General features: G+C 43.7%; 1 protein-coding gene and 1 long non-coding RNA gene across 3 annotated transcripts; one reads left to right on the plus strand and one right to left on the minus strand.

Annotated features, from left to right (window-relative positions):
* Nucleotides 1–378: 378 nt before the first annotated feature.
* OSER1 (oxidative stress responsive serine rich 1) lies at nucleotides 379–10,916 on the minus strand. The gene is made up of 4 exons (XM_022592351.2): nucleotides 10,783–10,916; nucleotides 7,027–7,142; nucleotides 3,971–4,084; nucleotides 379–1,682 (listed from the first exon to the last, which is right to left on the minus strand). The coding sequence occupies exons 2-4, from the start codon at nucleotides 7,101–7,103 to the stop codon at nucleotides 995–997; spliced, it is 879 nt and encodes a 292-aa protein (XP_022448059.1). The 5' UTR covers nucleotides 7,104–7,142; nucleotides 10,783–10,916; the 3' UTR covers nucleotides 379–994.
* LOC111184157 (uncharacterized) lies at nucleotides 10,856–18,693 on the plus strand. 2 transcript variants are annotated; one of them, XR_002647191.3, is made up of 4 exons: nucleotides 10,856–11,709; nucleotides 14,251–14,382; nucleotides 14,468–14,580; nucleotides 15,275–18,693. It is a non-coding gene; the product is annotated as an uncharacterized LOC111184157 (long non-coding RNA). The 2 variants fall into 2 exon arrangements; XR_002647190.3 differs by lacking the exon at nucleotides 15,275–18,693 and having other exon boundaries at nucleotides 14,468–15,260.
* The last annotated feature ends 220 nt before the right edge of the window (nucleotides 18,694–18,913 follow it).

Below are 18,913 nucleotides of genomic sequence, written 5' to 3' on the forward strand. Positions count from 1 at the left end.
ATACATAAAATTCACTTTGGAGCCACCTGGAAAAGGAAGGGATTAATCCTCCAGCTGACACTGAGGACAGATTTTTTTTTACCAAACTTTGGAGGGAACTGTGGGGCTGGTTGGCCATTAAATACTGGATATGGCATGTATAAAATTCTCTTTGGGGGTTGCCAGGATAGGAGGGCAGTACAAAGAGATAATATCCATCCAGAACATTTGAAACTGAGGTATGAGATCTACACTGCAAGTGACTGAAACGTGCCATATGTACTAAAATGCTGGAGATGGAGAAGACGCACAGCAGTTTCAAATATCACACCCCCTCCCCCAACTGAAGCAGCCCCACTCCAAGTCACTTCTCACATAAGAAACTTCATGTGACATGTCTCAGGGTGAAGAGCACCAGCAGGGGTTTATTTAGTGATGGTTAATGATTCTCTCAAACAATGTAGGGCAGGCCAGCTAGTTTATTCGTATTGAATCTAAACCTTAGATCTCTGGCTTAACAATAACATAGGAAACCTTTAAAGACACAATAAATCTTGCGTTAAATCAGAGCTGGTTTAAACCAGTCATAAAACTTCTAATACTCTGGGCTGGCAACTACAGCATGACAAATGTTTAGTCCAGGTACAAAACCACATTTCATTCTCCTTGGCACCCAAATCTGAAACAGATCTGAAAAATGCTGAAAAATTGTTTTTCAAAGGCTTTCACCACAGACCCACTGCTACCAGTCAAGCAATCATTTCTTCATCCCCCAGGAACAGTTCTAAATGAGAGGGATTGTTCTTTTGATTGGCTTGCCTTGGTGGGTATGTAAGAACTCAGAGAGTTAAATTTCAAGAATGAAGATTAACTGAGATGCCAAGAAAAGTTTTTACAGCAAGCACAGTGAGCAGAAGGAGATGTCTCCTCAACCAAGGCGGCCGCAACGTCTGCCGTTAACTAAGCTCTCCGACAAGCCTTCACTGGTTAAAGCACAGTAATGAGCTTCTTGCTCTCAGGTGTACATCATTTCTGCCATGTGGGACATTTTCTTGGGAATATACAAGTAATATTCCATGTAGCCTGACAGGTCCTCAATGGTCACGTCATCCACGAAGACTCGAGCTTGCTCAGAACAGGAGCGGGGGGAGCCAGACAGAGTTCTTGTGTGAAGCGACTGAGAGTAGTCCTCCAGCGTGGATCTTCGCTCGGGGGCTAAGGGAGGGACGCTCTGCAGGCCTGAAAAGGAATATACCTCCATATCATGCCACCTCTTACACTGGCACTCCTTGCCTACGCATGCACATGGCTTGCCCTGGTTTAGCCTGGAAACGGATTGAAAGTCAGAGAGATCATTGGCCTTGAGACTTGCTTGGGAGACCTGGGGAGCATCAGAGGAGTCTTCCTCCTTACTCTCTGATGGGAGCCTTGGAACCGAAGTTCTCAAAGGCTCAATAACTGCCCCTGTGTGATGAGTATCGAGAGAAGCTGAGCATTCTCCTGCACTGAACTCTTTCGGGGTTGCAATTCCCAGCCCACTGCCGCCATCAGGGGAGTCCGCCTGGCTTCTGTGCTTGAGCTGGCTGCTCGAGGAAGCAGCTATTGTACTGCAATGTATAAACTTTGGAGGATGAAGGACAGGAGACTTAGAACGCCGACGACGCTGGGTCCTCACTGCTCCTCGTGAAGACTTCCTTGTAGACCTAAGAGGAAAACAATGCACAAGAAGATGTTGGAAGACAGAGGTCTCCTAAAGAGGTTCTTTAAGATAGTTGGAAATTTGCCACCTCTCTGGTTTATGAGTCTAAATAAGTTTCCCCCAAAGAGATGTGCCTATCTATTTTCAAGCTGCCTAAGTCTCTGTGTCTCAAAAATGTCAACATCTCCTTATTACCAAGGTATAGAAACAGGAGAGGTAAAGGGGAGTTTTAAATCGCACTTCTTGGACGAAACATTTGGCGCAGAATACCTGTCTGCCCTGCCCAACCCTTGGCTTGGGAACCTCTGACCAGTGGGTCTGGAGAAGCACCCTGCACAGACAACTTAGACTGATGCTGTTAAAACCTCAATGTTGTGCTCCATGCCCTGAATGCAGCACAGCAGCTTCAGTACCCTGCGGGGCTAATGCTACAAACAGCCACTCTGCCGTGATTACTCAACAGAAGAGCAGATTTAGAATTCATTTCTATCACTGGGAACAGCTGAAAAACAGATTTAGACTCTCTGAAGTTTTCAGATATTGGGAATTATCAGACGTACTGTAACGTTTTATAAAATTTTCAATAAATAAGAATTGAGGGAGTTCCCTGGTGGTGCACTGGTTAAGAATCCACCTACCAATGCAGGGGACTCGGGTTCGATCCCTGGTCCAGGAAGATCCCACATGCCACGGGGCAACTAAGCCTGTGCACCACAGCTACTGAGCCTGTGCTCTAGAGCCAGCAGGCCACAACTACTGAAGCCTGCGTGTCTAGAGCCCGTGCTCCACAAGAGAAGCCACCGCAATGAGAAGCCCACGCACCACAACGAAGAGTAGGCCCCGCTGGCTGCAACTAGAGAAAGCCTGTGTGCAGCAAGGAAGTCCCAATGCAGCCAAAAATAAATAAATAGTAAAAAAAAAAAAAAAAAAAGAATTGAGCAAAGAGAAAAATGACTCAAAATTGCCAAGCAAATTTGAAAACAGAACCAAGTAGAACTTTAAAAACTTTGTAACTGAAACTGAACTAAATAGATGGGCTAAACAGCAGAACACATACAGCTAAGAAAAGAAAATACTGGAGGATAAATCTGAATTATTTACAGCAGGGGTCAGCAAACTGCAGTCTCTGAATCAAATCCAGCCCCCTACCTGTTTCTGTACAGCCCATGGACACTGCTCCCATAGGCTAGAACTGTGAGCCATGCAGACATGCCTGAGGACCCCGCTTTGCCCCTGTTCTTCCCTCCACTCCCTGTGCCCGTCTTCCTGGCCAGCAGACATGTGCGTTACACCACGGCCTGGGGCCTTCACTGGCTACCATCTACATGTTGGGGCTCTGCTGTCAACAATCGCTAGGCACTGAGAGGTAGAATCTCAGTTTGTACCAGGCTCTCTGGAGGAGAGAGGGTGTGCTGGAATCTGGGTGCCACTGAGGTAGAGAGTAAAACTGACCCTGGCAATGCTCCCTCCCCACCCATCCCACCAGGCTCATCATTTCAGCCTCAGACTGTCTCAGCAACTGAACACAAAGTGTGCCCACCAGCCAGGATGGTGAACATCAAGCAAACAGGGCAGGGCAGGAGTTTTCTCCCTTTTTAAGTACCTACGAAATATCCCTGGATCTCATCTCTTGGCCTCCAAAGCCTAAAATATTTATTTTCTGACCCTTTACCAAAAAATTTTGCCAACTCTTGACCTAGAAGACAGCACAGAAACTTAAGAGATTTGGAAAAATGTAAACGTTAAGAGGTATGTAAGACAGAATAAAAAGTCTGGAGTCTCTGAAAGAAAGAATACAGTGAATGAGAACACAGGTAATTTTTTAAGAGATGATGGCTGAGAAATTTTCTGAATTGATGCAAGAAGAGAATCTACAGATACAAGAAGCACACACTAAAGCAGGACAACTAACTGGAGAATACCAAAAACAATAGGAATACCTTAACAGCAGCTAGAGAACTAGGCAGATTATTTCCAAAAAAAAAAATTATTTGAAAAAAGATCCTATAAGTAACACATTTTTAAACTTAATTTAATGGACATATATAAAACCTAAGAATGATTAAAGGAGAGCCATTCTTCTCAAACACACATAGAACATTTATAAGAATTGACTACAATCCAGGCTATACAGCAAGTCTCAGCAAATTCACAATGAGAAGAAAGGGTCTTCTTTAACTGGTGCATCTTGGGTTCTATATCATAACACACTTTTCTGGATACTTAGGAAAGAAAACTCAATAGTGTGTTAAGGTGCTGGGATAAAAATCATCCGCAGTGAGAAGCCCTTACCCATGCCAACTGTCTTTAGATGCACATGTGGTTTTAGGTTTGGTATCATCCACTGCTGTTCTGACTGATGCTCTGACACTTGTGCCTTCTCCAACAGACAGAGATGCTACGGACCTGAAGACAAGAACAAAGTTTACTGCTTAGAAAACCATGAAAGGAGGAGAACATATTGCTCTCACCAACCCAAATGCAACTTGTATTAATACCTTTATTATCTTTCTAGTTTGGGTTTCTCAAAAATTGCTCAGCTTTTAGTGTAAATTTTCCTCCAAAACCAAAGTTGGAGTATCCCTAAGAGCTCGCAGTTGCAAAATCATAAGCAAAAGAATGATTCTTAAGTATAACCAGCAGTGGGATATAAATAGACTTTTAGGCTGTTTATCTGGGGCACATCAGGCCTTATGTCCAGGGAGAATGCTAACGACAACGACCACTTACTTTATATGGGCAAACCAGAGCCATGGAAACTAAGCTTAGGAGCAAAAACTTTAGGAGACTCAATCTAACTTTAGGAGACTCAATCTAAATGAATACTTTTTCAAACAGTATACAACTTATACAAAAATATTCTAATTTTTACAACCAATAAACCTGAAATATTACTCAGAGCCAAATCTCTGCAGTTTAAAATTACACAAGTAACATGGGTTCCCAGGAAAGATGAAAAATTTTAAAAGAGAGAAAAGAATCATCTATAATCTCACAACCCAGAGGTCACCAACATTAACATTTAACATCAACTTCTTTTGGACCTTTTCAATACACACATACATACACACATATACAGGGCTCCTACTATACATGCTGTAGTCTTGATAAATATCCTTTAGAAAGAGACAATCTACTAAGTGAAAAGATGTTCACTAAAATATAATTTAAAATAAACTTAAATGTCTAATAATAGAAAATACTGTACTATATAAATTATGGCCAATCTGTACAATGGAATATTAGGAATTTATTAAAAATTAACTGTGCAAAGAACTCTTAATGACATGGGAGAATGTTTATAACATAATATTATGTTATGCTTGTAACATAAGAGAAAACAGCATGGATAAACACCTGTACGTATATTATGACCTCAACTGTGTAAAAAAAGTGAACACTGTTATTACAGATGATCTAGATATTAACTGTGGTATTGGTAAATTGTGATTTTTTACTTCCTTTTTTATCCTTTTTTTTTTGTTTTTGCGATTTACCCATAATAAGCATGTATTATGTCATAGTCTGATGAAAAGGACTATGTTGTTTTACAATAAATATATAAAGATTTGTCCTGATAAGACAAATACCATTAGAAACCAAAACCTGTTGAACAGGATCATGCTAAATTCCTGGCAAGGCTTGGTTACTTTATGAGTCAGTACCTCACATGTTCCATTCGTAAATCAGCAACAATACAAACAACTAGAAACGTATGATACACTATACAAGTCTTATTCTGCTTAGTCACAGTAGTGACTCACCCCTTGTACTCTTATTTGGTTTTCTCAAATGTTCTGCACTGCTCCTTCTCTTTCTATAACTTAACTCAAAGTAGAGCGCATGCTACAAATATATAATATTTGACCATATATTGTACAGACATTTTGAAAAGTTTTTTTTATGTTCCAAGTAAATTTTAGGGGCATGGAACTAGCTTAATTTTATGCTCCAACTTCTTAAAACACCAGGAAAGAAGTCTGTATATCAAGGGTTATATAAATGTATATACTAAGGGATACATGTACGTGTGCATTTATACATTCCTAGCATTTTCCTGATTAAAAAATATTTATTTCTATACCAGAAATCACAAAGGAATACACTATGACTGCAATCTGGAACTATTTGTTTTTCTGCTTTGTTTCTGTTTCCCAAAATAGCTTATAAAGTACTAATCAATTCTAATGGCAAGATGACCATATTGGAAAATCACTAGGAGAAGATACTTATTTGAAGTATCACGGAAGCAAATGTAAGCACCTGTAACAGCTACTGTGCAAATCTATTAGCATAAATTCTCTCATTTGGTAGGCCAAAAATAGTACTAGCAATAAGCAGACAGCTATAACGACAACTAACAACTATTTAATTTTACATGCACCAGGTACCGAATGCATTTCTTCATGTTGTCTTCAAGGTACCATATAAAGGAATGGTTAAGAGCAGAGGTTCTGGAGATAAACTGTCTGGGTTCAAATCCTGGCTGTACCACTTTTTACCAACGTGACCTTTTGCAAGTGACTTAATTCATCTGTAGCTCCTCTGTAAACTATATAGTATACTCTGTAGTATCTATCTTCTAAGTTGGTAGTAAGGATTAGACGATGTGTACAGAGTACTTAAGCCAGTGTCTAGGGCATAGTAAATGAATAATAAATTTGAGCAATCATTATTTACTCCTTGCTGTGGAGTGTTCAGTTTCCATTCATGAAATGAAATATTCTTATATCCATTAAAACTTTGAGATTTCTTCTGGCCTGGGGCAAAGAAGGGGGATGAAAAGAGTCCTGCATAGAACATTTTGCAAAGGGTGAAATATTAACATTCAGACAGCAGCTGGTCTGCAGGTGCTCTAATTAGTTTGGCCAAAGGGTCCAAGATTATTGATCTCAGTGACAGAACCCTAATGAACAGGTTTCCATAGTAACAGGGTCAGCAATCAGAGCCCATGAAATCACAATGTCTGCAGAGATTCCTATTGAGCCAATTCACTTTTAGTGAAAAATACTGTGATTCCCTAGAGATATATGAGGAACTCTCTGATGGGACACTGCCTAATGTTTGATTAAAAAGAGGTGGGGGGAGGGGGAAGGGGAACCCTCCTCAAAGTTAAGAAGAACCCCCAGCCTTGGAGTACAAATGAGCATCTACTTTTCAAAATGTAACAGAAGAGTTTCTTTTATAAGTAAAACAATGCTGTACAGAATTTGGTAAAATGTCACACTATTAACATTGACACCTTCTACAAATAAAAAGAAATTTTAGAAGAGAAAGAGCTCCCCTGAGGAAATGTCTATTTAAATCTAGTAAACAATTCCCCAATAATATATTCCATATTTAATTACCCTGATGCATCCACTCTTAATTTCTTGAAAGCAGTTTGTAGACTCTCCTCCTCTCCATCCTTGGCTTCAGATTTCATTGTGAAAGTTTTACACTACTATGGATGTTCCCGTTAATACTAAAAAGAAAATAAAATGAACAAAGTGAAAACAGGTGAGTTCAAACATATACTTTTGTTAAAATCTATATTCCTGATACTACCATTGCTTGTTAGGGGGAGAAAAAGCAAATTTCTACTTCTAAAAGGAAGTTTCAATGACTAGGAAACTGTAGGTTTTATTTCTTAAGAGAATGAAATAATACAGAAAAAGTATATTTATTATGATGGAATTTAAACTGTCCAAATACTTGATGCCAATATCCTATTACACAGTTTTGGAAACTACGTCACCTAAAATCTGTGTTTAAGTATACTTTTTAACAGGAGGTGAAATCTCTCCAGTTGTAGAAGTCTAGAAACCTACAGACAAAATGACCTCTACATCAGAAATATAAGGGAAAAGCTCAACATATAGGACTCTGAGCTTTAAAACACTACTGAGGGGACTTCCCTGGTGGCGCAGTGGTTAAGAATCCGCCTGCCAATGCAGGGGACATGGGTTCGAGCCCTGCCCCCGGAAGAACCCACATGCTGCGGAGCAACTGAGCCCATGTGCCACAACTACTGAGCCTGCATGACACAACTACTGAAGCCCACACGCCTAGAGCCTGTGCTCCACAACAAGAGAAGCCACTGCAATGAGAAGCCCAACGAGGAGTAGCCCCTGCTCACCGCAACTAGAGAAAGCCTGCGCGCAGCAACGAAGACCCAACGCAGCCAAAAATAAATAAATAAATTTACTTAAAACAAAAAACAAAAAACACTACTGAGTGTTTGTCTCATCCAGCTCTAAACATTTCAGGTAAGAATAACTTTGTGACACATGATAACATTTCTCTAAAGCAATCCTGACCCAGATATCAATGTTTATACTCATATTAATATTCATACCCACGTATCAAGATGTTACCATTACTAAGGCAGGATTGCAAACAAGTTTCAATGATACTGCTTACTCCACACTCAACCTTTCTTTTCTTTAGCTTCAAATACTTTCTTACAAGAATAGATGAACTATACTTGCAACTCAAAAACAAACTTAAAACAAAAAAGAGGTAGAAAGTAAAGGAAAAAACTGAAATTATTCTATAGATGTGCCTTTAAATGATCTCCACTTAATCAACTAGCTTGATTAACAAAAGTTCTCCATTTCTTCTACCCTGATTTTTATATTTAAACCAAAAAAAAAAAAAAAAGACGGGAGAGAGACCAACCAAAGCAACAAGAGATACAATAGAGAAGTTAATAAATTCTTTGACTCTAGTCTCCCATTTTTTTTTACTCAGGGTAAAAAATTTCTTAATAACACATCCTGAACAAAGCATAAATCAGTCTCTATAAACATATCACAGGGAATCAGAAAGAAAAAAAGTAAAACAAAAAATATAAGATGGGGAATTTTTGAAGCAAAGAATTCACTTTACCTTCTCTATTTCTAGAGTGCCCTTAGGCACTCTCAGAGGGAGCAGTGCCTCTCTGTGGATCCTTGGATCCTCTCTGATTCTGTATCTGCTCATTTCTCAGGGGTGGGTTTGATGTTATTGTGAGACCTCTAATATTCTACAGGTCACGGTGTCATAACATGTTTGATATAATGTAACCATGTAGTACCAGTGGCAAAATTAAGAAGCAAGTGATCAAGACTATTTGTTTCATTTATTAATGTGTAGAAGGTATTTTAGGCAGATCTCTCTGGGGAGCACTGAAAACAGTCTCAAAAGAATTCAGCTAGCTTTCACCTCAACTTCTTAAGACAAAAAATTTAAATACACTCCCCATATGTATTTTGCTGGTTTACTTAACCAGTACATCAATTTGAGGAAACATTATGAGTTCCACATTTCACTGGTTCCTAATTCTTCAGGATTCAGAGGAGGACCCTCTCCCAGATACACAATAATGTCCTATATACTTGGGGAGAGGGGTGAGCAAAGATCACATATTCTATTATTTTTGAAGCTCCACAGCATCTAAAAGGGTGCTTCTGTAGTCTATAAACAAATTCTTCCTGCTGAAGAATACGGGGATACAAGGGAGATACAAGGGAGAACCTGACACCAGGACTGTGAACCCTATTCCTGTAAGGACTGGAATCTCATTCCTACCCTAACACTGTGCTAAGATGCTCTGCACCCAAACATGGAACTTTTAATTACACAGTGTTAACTTAACATTACTGTAGGTGACCTCTAGATGTTAACACAAACTTAGCTAACATTCTTGTTGACACACTAAAAGATCCATCAGTTAAAAACCAAAACAGACCAAAATAAAACTGGCTACAGAGTAAAACTTGAGGAATGAAGTTCCAACTAAACTAGTCTCAGACTTCCAGCATTTTGATTACTCACCTTTTCCCTCAGTTATATTAACCCAGGGCAAAGGTGAATCTTAGGCATGACCGTAAGAGCTAAATCAGAGCATGTCTGTAATTACAAAAAGGCTTATTATGCTCCTCCCTCTTCCCAGCTTCCCATTCACTCAACTCAAGAGCTGTACAACTAACTCCGGGAAACATGTACATGATTTGCCCTTCTTCATTAATATTAAATTTGTGGGAGGCATCTTGCAGTTTTTACTGCTCTAACTTCTTGAAATTGAACAATCCCCCCAAAGATCAAACTTCTACTTTGTTTTAAGTCAAATCACAAGGGGCCTCGGATTTTCCCTAACCTTTCAGAAAACACAAAATTCTTTTAAGTTCCTCCAACAAAAGGGCAAATTCCGGATTTTCTCTGACTTTCAACGAAGAGTATGTCTCACAATCTTATTTACATCTTGCAGTTTTAACCAATACCTCTTTGAACCTCAAGCCTAGGTCCAAATTTCCAGGACCCTGAAAAGAGCTGAGCACGATCAATAAAGGATCTGCGCGCAAGCGTGTCATCACAATGTTAAAGATTTAGAAAATTTCCCTGCCCACCAGGAAGCGTGGAATCCGGGGAAGAAAATCGCGTCCAGCAACTCTGGAAGACGCAAACCAGACTAAGTTGCAACAATCTGCCCCCGAGACAAAACACGTTCACGCTTCTCTCTACTCACTCAACCCCTACACTCTAGGTGCAAGAGCACTATGTTAATTCTTTTTACCCAGAAACTGGATCGGTCGTGCTTAAACATGGGGGAAAAGGTCGGGACCTGGGGGGTTCGGAGAAAGGGGAGCTGTCCAGGGCCCTAGCTGTGCCCGCCCGGGGTCTCCCGTTGGAAAGCTGCTCCTTGAGGATACTCCCCGGGCCAGAATGAGAGACTTGGGTCAGGCCAATAGGCAAGGGATGCAGGAGGAGGCGGGAGCATAGCCGAAGAGGCACACAACGAGACTGGGGCTCAGGAACTAGCGGGAAAGGGCGGGAAAGGGCAAAGGGCGGCCGAGAAAGGCGAAAAGGGGAAGCTACGGACGAGAGGGAGAGGGCGGAGGCGAGGGACGGGGCGGGAGCAGCGGGGGCGGGAAGGGGCGAGAGAGCGGAGCTCGGGCAGGGCCAGGCCGCAGCAGCGGAGGGGGCGCGGAGAAGCGCAGGCCCTGCCCGGCCCAGGCAGCCAGCGCCGGGGGAACAACGCGACGCGAGGCTGGACGGCCCAGAGGAAGCCGCCCGTGGCCAGACCGGGCCTGGAGGCCGAGACGCGGTGCCGCAGCGCCTCCCCGTCACGTCTGGGCACGCACCTCCTCGCGCCAGGGGCGCTCCGGTGAGCCAGTCCGGTCACTTCAGATCGTCTCTCCCCGATCGCGGCGCCTGACTGACCCGGATCTAAATCCACGGAGGGGGCGACCCGCGCCTCCGGAGTCGCACTGCGCCTGCGTCACTCAGACACGCTCCCCGCCCCCTGTTCGTGCTCCTCCCACCCCAGTGACTAGGCAACGCGGCAGGCGGTGGCTGCGCAGGCGCGGGGCGATGGCCGCGCCTCTCAAACGCCTGACGCCCGCCCCTCGCGAAGCACGTGCTCCTGACGTCAGTTCCTGTTATTCTCTTCATTAGTCCCGCCCTCCGCAAAGGATTCGCTTTGGAACGGGTTTTGGGGTGTGCCTGCTTCCTCCTCTCGGTCAGGTGAGTGAGTGGGCGTTGTTCTTCGTTGTCGAGCTGCCTCCACTTCCCCGTGTCTCCCTGTGCTTGGTGCTCCACCTGGAGTCAGCGAGGCTGCGGAATTCTTTGGGGTGAGGCCGGAGTGGGGGGATTTTCACAGCGACGGAGCCCGTCTGAGCGCTTGGCCCAAGCCTCCTCGATGCTCGAATCTGGACGGCGTGCGACATCTCCAGGGCTCCGACACCAGCCCTGGACTCCCGGGGATCTTCCAGGGCTGCAGAGAAGCAAGGAAGTATTGGACACGGTCAGGACCGTGAACGTGACGCCGGAATTGGAACTGAAATGCCTTCGCTTTAATACGCCTGTTGTTTGACTTGAGGCAACTGCGTTTCCCTCTCTGGGCCTCATTTTCTCCCTTCCGTTAAGTGAGGACCTTGGACTGTTTCAGCGAATCTCGTTTTTTTCAGGCATGGACTCCTTTGAGAATCTGGTGAGAACTGTAGAACACCTCGACAGAGAAACGCACATGCATACTAAATTTTGCAAAAAGTTTTGGACAGTTCACCTAAGTAGGTTATTTTTAGGGATCTTTTCCATTTGTATGACTCTGACGGTTGCTCAGATGGCAGGCAGAGAAGGGGTGGGCTGAGCAACAAGCTGCCACTCCCTCCAACACCAAGACTGGTTCTGCTGCGCTAGCTGTGCCCCTCCTCACTCACCACGCCCCAGCTCCACGTCTGCCCTTCTCAGAGCTTTATAGGAAAAGATGGCTTTCCTCAGTAGAATGGGCTAGAGTTGGTTACGGCCCAACCTTTGTGTGAGGTTGTCACCTGAACCAAAACTTGACCCTCCCACTCCCCAATACCTTAGCTGTAATCACCTAATTTCAGATAGGCTGTAATCACCTAATTTCAGATAGCTGTAATCACCTAATTTCAGATAGGCTGCTGAAAATAGCTTAGTATATTCAACTTAACTACAACCAGATCTTGGAATGCCTGGCCCATGCCTGGGAATGGAATCTACAGGTCATTGGATAAGGTTGTTAAAGCATGTCGCGGGTAAAACATTTTAAATCCTTCTTGTTCATAGGAGAGGCTCAGTAACTGACAAGGGATGAAAAAAACCTATTGGGACTTACCCGGTGGCGCAGTGGTTAAGAATCCGCCTGCCAATGCAGGGGACAGGGGTTGGAGCCCTGGTCCGGGAAGCTCCCACATGCCGCGGAGCAGCTAAGCCCATGCACCACAACTACTGAGCCTGTGCTCTAGAGCCCGCGAGCCACAACCACCGAAGCCCGCAGTGCCTAGAGCCTGTGCTCCACAGCAAGAGAAGCCACTGCAACGTAGAGTAGCCCCTGCTTGCAGCTAGAGAAAGCCTGCGTGCAGCAATGAAGACGCAACACAGCCAAAAGTAAATAAAATAAATTTATTTTTTAAAAAGAAGAAAGAAAAAGTCCTGTTAATTGTGAAGTTCCAACATCAAACCTAATGATGCTAATAATGACTACCCTGTACTATGCAGTAGTACCATGCACATGTTCACACATTTAATATTCCTGTGGTTTTACACATTTTACAGATGAGGATGACTGGGACTCAGATATTAGATATCTTGTTCTAGCGCCAGTTCTATGTCACACAGTGCTAGGAAGTGACTGAGTCAGGATTTAAACAGCCTCAAAAGCCTGGTCACCCACTGCTGCCCATCTCTCAACACCTCTTATAAAAGAATAAGCAACAGGAAAGTATTGGGATTTCCCTGGTGGTCTGGTGGTTAGGATTTGGTACCTTCACTGCCGTGGCCGGGGTTCAATCCTAGGTCAGGGAACTGAGATCCCACAAGCTGTGTGGTGTGCCCAGAAAAAGGGAAAATGTGCATTTTTTCCATCAGAAGATGCCAAGGGAATTTCATCAAGACCAAATACATGTTTTTAAGCTGTCATTTGAAAATATTCCTTTGGGTAAAACCACACATCCTTGAGGGCAAGGACTGTATCTAGATCAGTTGAATTCCCAAAGCCTAACACAGTTCCTGGTTAGTTAGTTCCTAGGTACGTACAGTTTTGGTGAATTCTTCATTTTACCTTATTTCCACCCATACAGCGTTAAAATCCTAAAAACTGAAACGTCTTAAAATACTTTGTTTTAGGTAAGCATGTCTCCATCATAAACTTGGGTGCTGAGGATGTGGCTCATTGATCGGGGAGTATTTGGAAGGCGAGAACCTCTCGGGAATAAAGTCTGTTAACTCACACTACCTGATGTGGCCAGAAATTTCAAGTCATTAGATATAGGCCTGATTCACTGTGTGGTACCTCGTGACAGAATGAGAGAGAGGAGCCACAAAACGTGACCTGAGGGAACAAAAAGCCCGATCTGCGCTCCTACATCAGTGACACAGGATCTTTCCAGCCAAAGAAAAAGCCCTGAACTTATGTGGAGACTATATTCAGGAACTTAATGCACATAGTAATGCCATCTAACCAGAAGGCTATGGTAGCTGTAAAATTCCTTTAACAGTATACTTCCTTCTTGGTACATGAACCTTATAGGTGATTGAACAGAGGAAACCTAGTTCCATCAAATTATACTCAAAAGCAATCAATTTATATAGGAAGGTAACTTTTTTTTTTTTTTTGCGGTACGCGGGCCTCTCACTGTTGTGGCCTCTCCCGTTGCGGAGCACAGGCTCCGGACGCGCAGGCTCAGCGGCCATGGCTCACGGGCCCAGCCGCTCCGCGGCATGTGGGATCTTCCCGGACCGGGGCACGAACCCGTGTCCCCTGCATCGGCAGGCGGACTCTCAACCACTGCGCCACCAGGGAAGCTCCCCACTGGCTTTTGAGACCTGTAACTGGGGGCTTTTGGCTCCTTTGACAGTTGATTTTAGCAGCACGGCCATTCACAGCAGTCTCTTGTTTGGGGAGGAATAGGCGAGAGGTGGGGAAGTGGAGATTAACTGTGTTTTCCTGTCATTCTATTCATAGCCCCCAAAGCTATCATGATCTGTTAGTTGATAGTTGCCTCCCTCAAATATTGGCTCACAGAAAGGGGAGGGAATGGGAATTTCGGGATGCCTTGATAAGTGACCTCACTCTATCCCTCTAGGCACTGGTTCTGGTTAAATCTGCAGCAGCTGGAGTCCCAGGACTCAATCCTCAGAGCCTGGAGCGGGGATGGGAGGCTTTTCCTGGTAACTATTGATCACCAGCAGGGGGAGCGCGAGGATCGCAGATTCTGGTAAGTGTGGTTAAACCCCTTTACAGAGCAGAGTGGGTTTTCAGAACTGTTGAAGACTGATAGTTATGAACCACTTGCCTTCTAGCTCAAATTTTCATTCAACTTTGCACCTTAAACTGTATGATGACATCAGGAAGGTATCAAGGCCAAGAATTGGAATCAACCAGTAAAGCTACAGAAGAAAAGAATCTGTAAATGGTGAGGACAGGAAGGGATTATTGAGAAGAGCTACTGGGGTGCTGGTAGTACTGTTTCTTGATCTGATGTTGGTTATAGGAATGTGTTCAGTTTGTGAAAATTCATCAAGCTATAACACATAGTATAGGTACATTTTTCTGTATATGTATTAATTTCAATAAAATGTTTTAAAAACTAAAAACAAAACCTCTATGTATAACCCAAGATATGTATTGGATTAGGGTGACTGTTCTTTTTACCCCATAAATCTTAACCTTATCGGAGTCACAAGACCCTCTGAAAAAGACCCAAGGTTAAGAACTTTTGCAGCAGCAAAATGGAGAAAAGGAGCTAAGCACGCGAACACATAGTTCACCGAAAAAAGAAATACAAACATATGAAAAGATGCTTACTTTCAGTCTTCAAAAAATGAATGCTTCTTAAAAGTGCACAGAGATACCAATCGTAACCTATCTGGTTGGCAACAATTCCAAAGTTTGAGAGCACATTCGGTGGGATTGGAGGTAGGGGGTGGGCAGTAGGCAACAGGCTCGCTCAGATATTACTGGAGGGATTGTGAAATGACAAGTCTAGGAATCCACCCTGTAGATGACATTTGTAGATCCATGCAATGACTTATGTAAAAGGTTAGCCATTGCAGCATTGGTTGTAAGAGCGAAAAGATTGGAAACAACCCAGATGTCCATCTGTACAGGACCGGGCACAGAAACCGTGGTGCGGCTCCATGCAGAAGCGCTAGGTAGCTGGAAACAGAGGAAGCTCTTTGTGGACTGAGGAAAGCTCTCCAAGATACAGTAAGTAAACAACAAACAAACAAAAAACCAAGATGTGAGCTAAGAATATATACTTGTATTACTTGTGTGTGAATAAAGAAACACTGAAAAGGTATACAGGACAGCAAGAGAAGCAGGTCAGAGAATGGGGGGGGAGCCAGACTTTGTACCGTGGACCTTGGGTTCTGATTTTTGAATCCTGAAGTATCTTACCTACGCCAGACATGAGCCGCGGCAGATTTAAAGAGCCCTGTTCTGAAGCTGTTGAGCTAAGCTTCTAGGCTCTCATACTTATTATATCTGCCAACTGCACAATGGCTGGGTTTGGTTTTTTAACTTTGAGTGAAGCTGTGTCTTGATGAGAGTCTTCAACTTATTCTGCATTTGAGCTGCTGTGTCACGGTTTCCCGGCTCAGCCTCAACTCCCAAGAATTCTTTCCTTGCCCTGCCTGTGCTCTAAACCAGTCTGCCGCCCTCTCAAGGGTTGACATCTACCTATAATTCATGAGCATCGTATTTTGCCTGAGGGAAAAGGAAAAGGTTTCACCAAAAGAGTGCTCCTGTGCCCTCAGATGCCATCTGAGACCTTGGTCTTCGTCCGTTCACCTTTGCCCGTCACTACCGCCATTCTTTTCCCTTCCCACCTCCTTAAAGTGTCTTCCCTCCAAGACCAGCCCCCACTGTAACGTCACTTTGGTTCCTGTCTCTTGCACCTTCTCTGGAAACTCACACCATTTTTTCTGTACGTGCTAACATACATCATGTCTTCTCCTGTATTTAAAAAAAGAAAAACAAAACAAACAAAACACCCCCACAAAACCCAAACCCACAAAGCCCCTTTCTACCTGGATTCCCCCTAAGTTCCCATCCTTTTTCTCGCCATTAGACCATAGTCAGTGTCTCTCCTTTGATTCTCATTGTTCAGTCTGCTGCAACCAGACTTCCGTCCTCACTGAAACGCTTCTGGCCAAGGGCAGGAGTGGCTTCCTTGCTGCTGAATCAAGCGGCCCCTTTCTCAGCTCTCACGTTGCTTGAGTTCTGAGCACTGTCTGACGCTGGTCGTGGCCTCCTCCTCAACTCACTCCCCTTCCAGCTTCTGTGGTCCCTGCGCCCAGGGCCGTCCTCGCCGCCTGTCCTGCTCCGTCTCCTCCCCAGGCTCCTCTTCTGCTCGTCTGCGGTCCTCAGGCCTCGCCGCACCACGCTTCTCACCTCATTCACTCCCTGGGTGAGCCTGTGTCAGAGAATAGAGAAATCCACTCTGACTAGCTTGAGTAGAAAAGGAATTTACTGGAAGGATATCAGAAAGCTCACTCAACAAAAGGGAATGCTGAACAGCCAGGCCTCATCAGACTGGGGACACAGCCTTTCCCAGGAGCCAGGAATTCGCAGGCAGCCTCTCTGGGGCGTCACCATCAGGTGCCACGCGTTTGTGATCCCTCCATGCCGCTCTGCACAGGATTCAGGTTCTGAGGGGAGAAGCCCTGGGTGGCCCTGCAGCAGCCGTCCGCCTTTGTCCCCCACTACCAGTACCCGGGGATGACCACTGTCAGCATTTTGTCGTAGTGCTGTGATGTGCCTAGGAGCCAGGCTGGCTCTGTTAGAAGTCCGGCTTCACCACACCCACCCCTCTGTGTGGCCTTGGACATGCTGCCCAAGCCCCTGTGCCTCCATTTACTGCTCTGAAAAATGGGGGTAATGATAAGACCCACCTCAGAGGGCTTGGAGAGGATCGAGTGAGTGATTTGATAGGATACTGCCAGGTTCCTGGTGAGTGTCCAACAAATGTTAGCTGCTATTATTATTATTATATTAAATGTATCTATCTTTTTAATTTAATTTTTTTTTTTTGGCTGCATCGTGCAGCATGTGGGATCTTAGTTCCCCGACCAGGGATGGAACCCGCAACCCCTGCAGTGGAATCGTGAAGTCTTAACCACTGACTGCCAGGGAATTCCCTAAATGTATGTATTTTTATTGCTGATAAACTATGTATACAGTTTTATATTCTGCTTTTTTTTCATTAACTATTGTAAGCACCTTCCATGGCACAAAATATTCCTCAAAAACATTTTTTTTTTTTTTTTTGGCCATGCTGTGCACGATGCGGGATCTTAGTTCCCCAACTAGGGATCAAACCCCTGCCCCCTGTAGTGGAATTGCAGAGTCTTTTTTTTTCTTTAAATTTATTTATTTATTATAAATAATAAATAAATTATTTATTATAAATATTATTATTTATAATAAATAAATTATTTATTATAAATATTATTTATAATAAATAAATTGTTTTTGGCTGCGTTGGGTCTTTGTTGCTGCATGCGGGCTTTCTCTGGTTGCAGCGAGTGGGGGCTACTCTTCATTGCGGTGCGTGGGCTTCTCATTGCGTTGGCTTCTCTTCTTGAGGAGCATGGGCTCTAGGCACGCGGGCTCAGTAGCTGTGGCTCGCGGGCTCTAGAGCGCAGGCTCAGTAGTTGTGGTGCATGGGCTTAGTTGCTCCACGGCATGTGTGATCTTCCAGACCAGGGCTCGAACCCATGTCCCCTGCATTGGCAGGCATGTTCCTAACCACTGCACCACCAGGGAAGTCCAGGAAGCACAGAGTCTTAACCACTGGACTGCCAGGGAAGTCCCCAAAACATAATTTTAGTGACCGAATTCTAGTCCATTACTTATATTCATAATTTCTTCTGGAGTTAACCATTCCTTTATTTTTGGACAGTTGTGTCTGTGTGTGTTGTATATGTGTGTGTGTGCTATAATAAAGAACTCTGAAAAACAGCACATACTGTGTGATTCCATTTATATAAAGTGCAAAAATAGAAGTAATCTATGCTGTTAAAAGTCAGTATTGAGGTTATATGGTGGGGGGGGGCAGAAGTCACTGGAAGAGTGCAGGAGAGGCCAGTGATGCTGATAACATACAGTTTCTTTATCTGGGCGCTGGGCCCATGGGCCCGTTCTAGTGGTGAAAATTCATCAAGCTGTACTCTTAGGACATGTGCATTTTCTGTATGTATATTATACTTCAATAAAAACAAAAATAAAAATGAAAAGAACTCTAAGCTGAAAAATCCTTGTTTGTGTGTATATATACACATAAAAACGTGTGTGTATATATATCTAAGAATGATTATTTACTTAGAATTTTACACCTGGAACACCTGAGTGAGAAGGAATGAGCTGTTTAAAGTCGCCAATAACGCACTGATAAATTGCCTAAAAGAAAGGCTATCAGCCATTCACACACTCAGGGTCCACCTCCCTACACCCTCTCCAGCAGTGAGATGATCTTGTTTAAGTCTGCCTGTTGTAGCTGTCATTCCTTTATAAGGTCACTTTTATTTACCACATTTCACTGAGATGGTAGGAGATGGTTCCCTGCCCAAGGTGCTTCTGCGTACGTTACCTTTTATAATGTTAATAAATTAACTGAGGAGTCCCATAAACCCTGGATAGACATATTAACTTGCTTCCTGCCAGGACCATTTTCCCGTGTGTGGAAATATAACCCGTGGCGCTGGTAGTACATTGGGTTTTCTTGTTTCCCTGTTCCCCCTGCC

Source organism: Delphinapterus leucas, chromosome 15 (genome assembly GCF_059928025.1).
Source record: "Delphinapterus leucas isolate spDelLeu-1000000601 "Yukka" chromosome 15, BTC_Dleu_Yukka2, whole genome shotgun sequence".
Classification (NCBI taxonomy): Eukaryota; Metazoa; Chordata; class Mammalia; order Artiodactyla; family Monodontidae; genus Delphinapterus; species Delphinapterus leucas.

Excerpts from the sequence above, each read along its gene's own strand:
- OSER1 (XM_022592351.2), bottom strand. The coding sequence starts at position 7,103 with ATGAAATCTGAAGCCAAGGATGGAGAGGAGGAGAGTCTACAAACTGCT. Across the intron at positions 4,085-7,026 it reads TTAAGAGTGGATGCATCAGG|GTCCGTAGCATCTCTGTCTG; the intron begins GTAATTAAATAT and ends TCTTGTCTTCAG. Across the intron at positions 1,683-3,970 it reads TCTAAAGACAGTTGGCATGG|GTCTACAAGGAAGTCTTCAC; the intron begins GTAAGGGCTTCT and ends TTTTCCTCTTAG.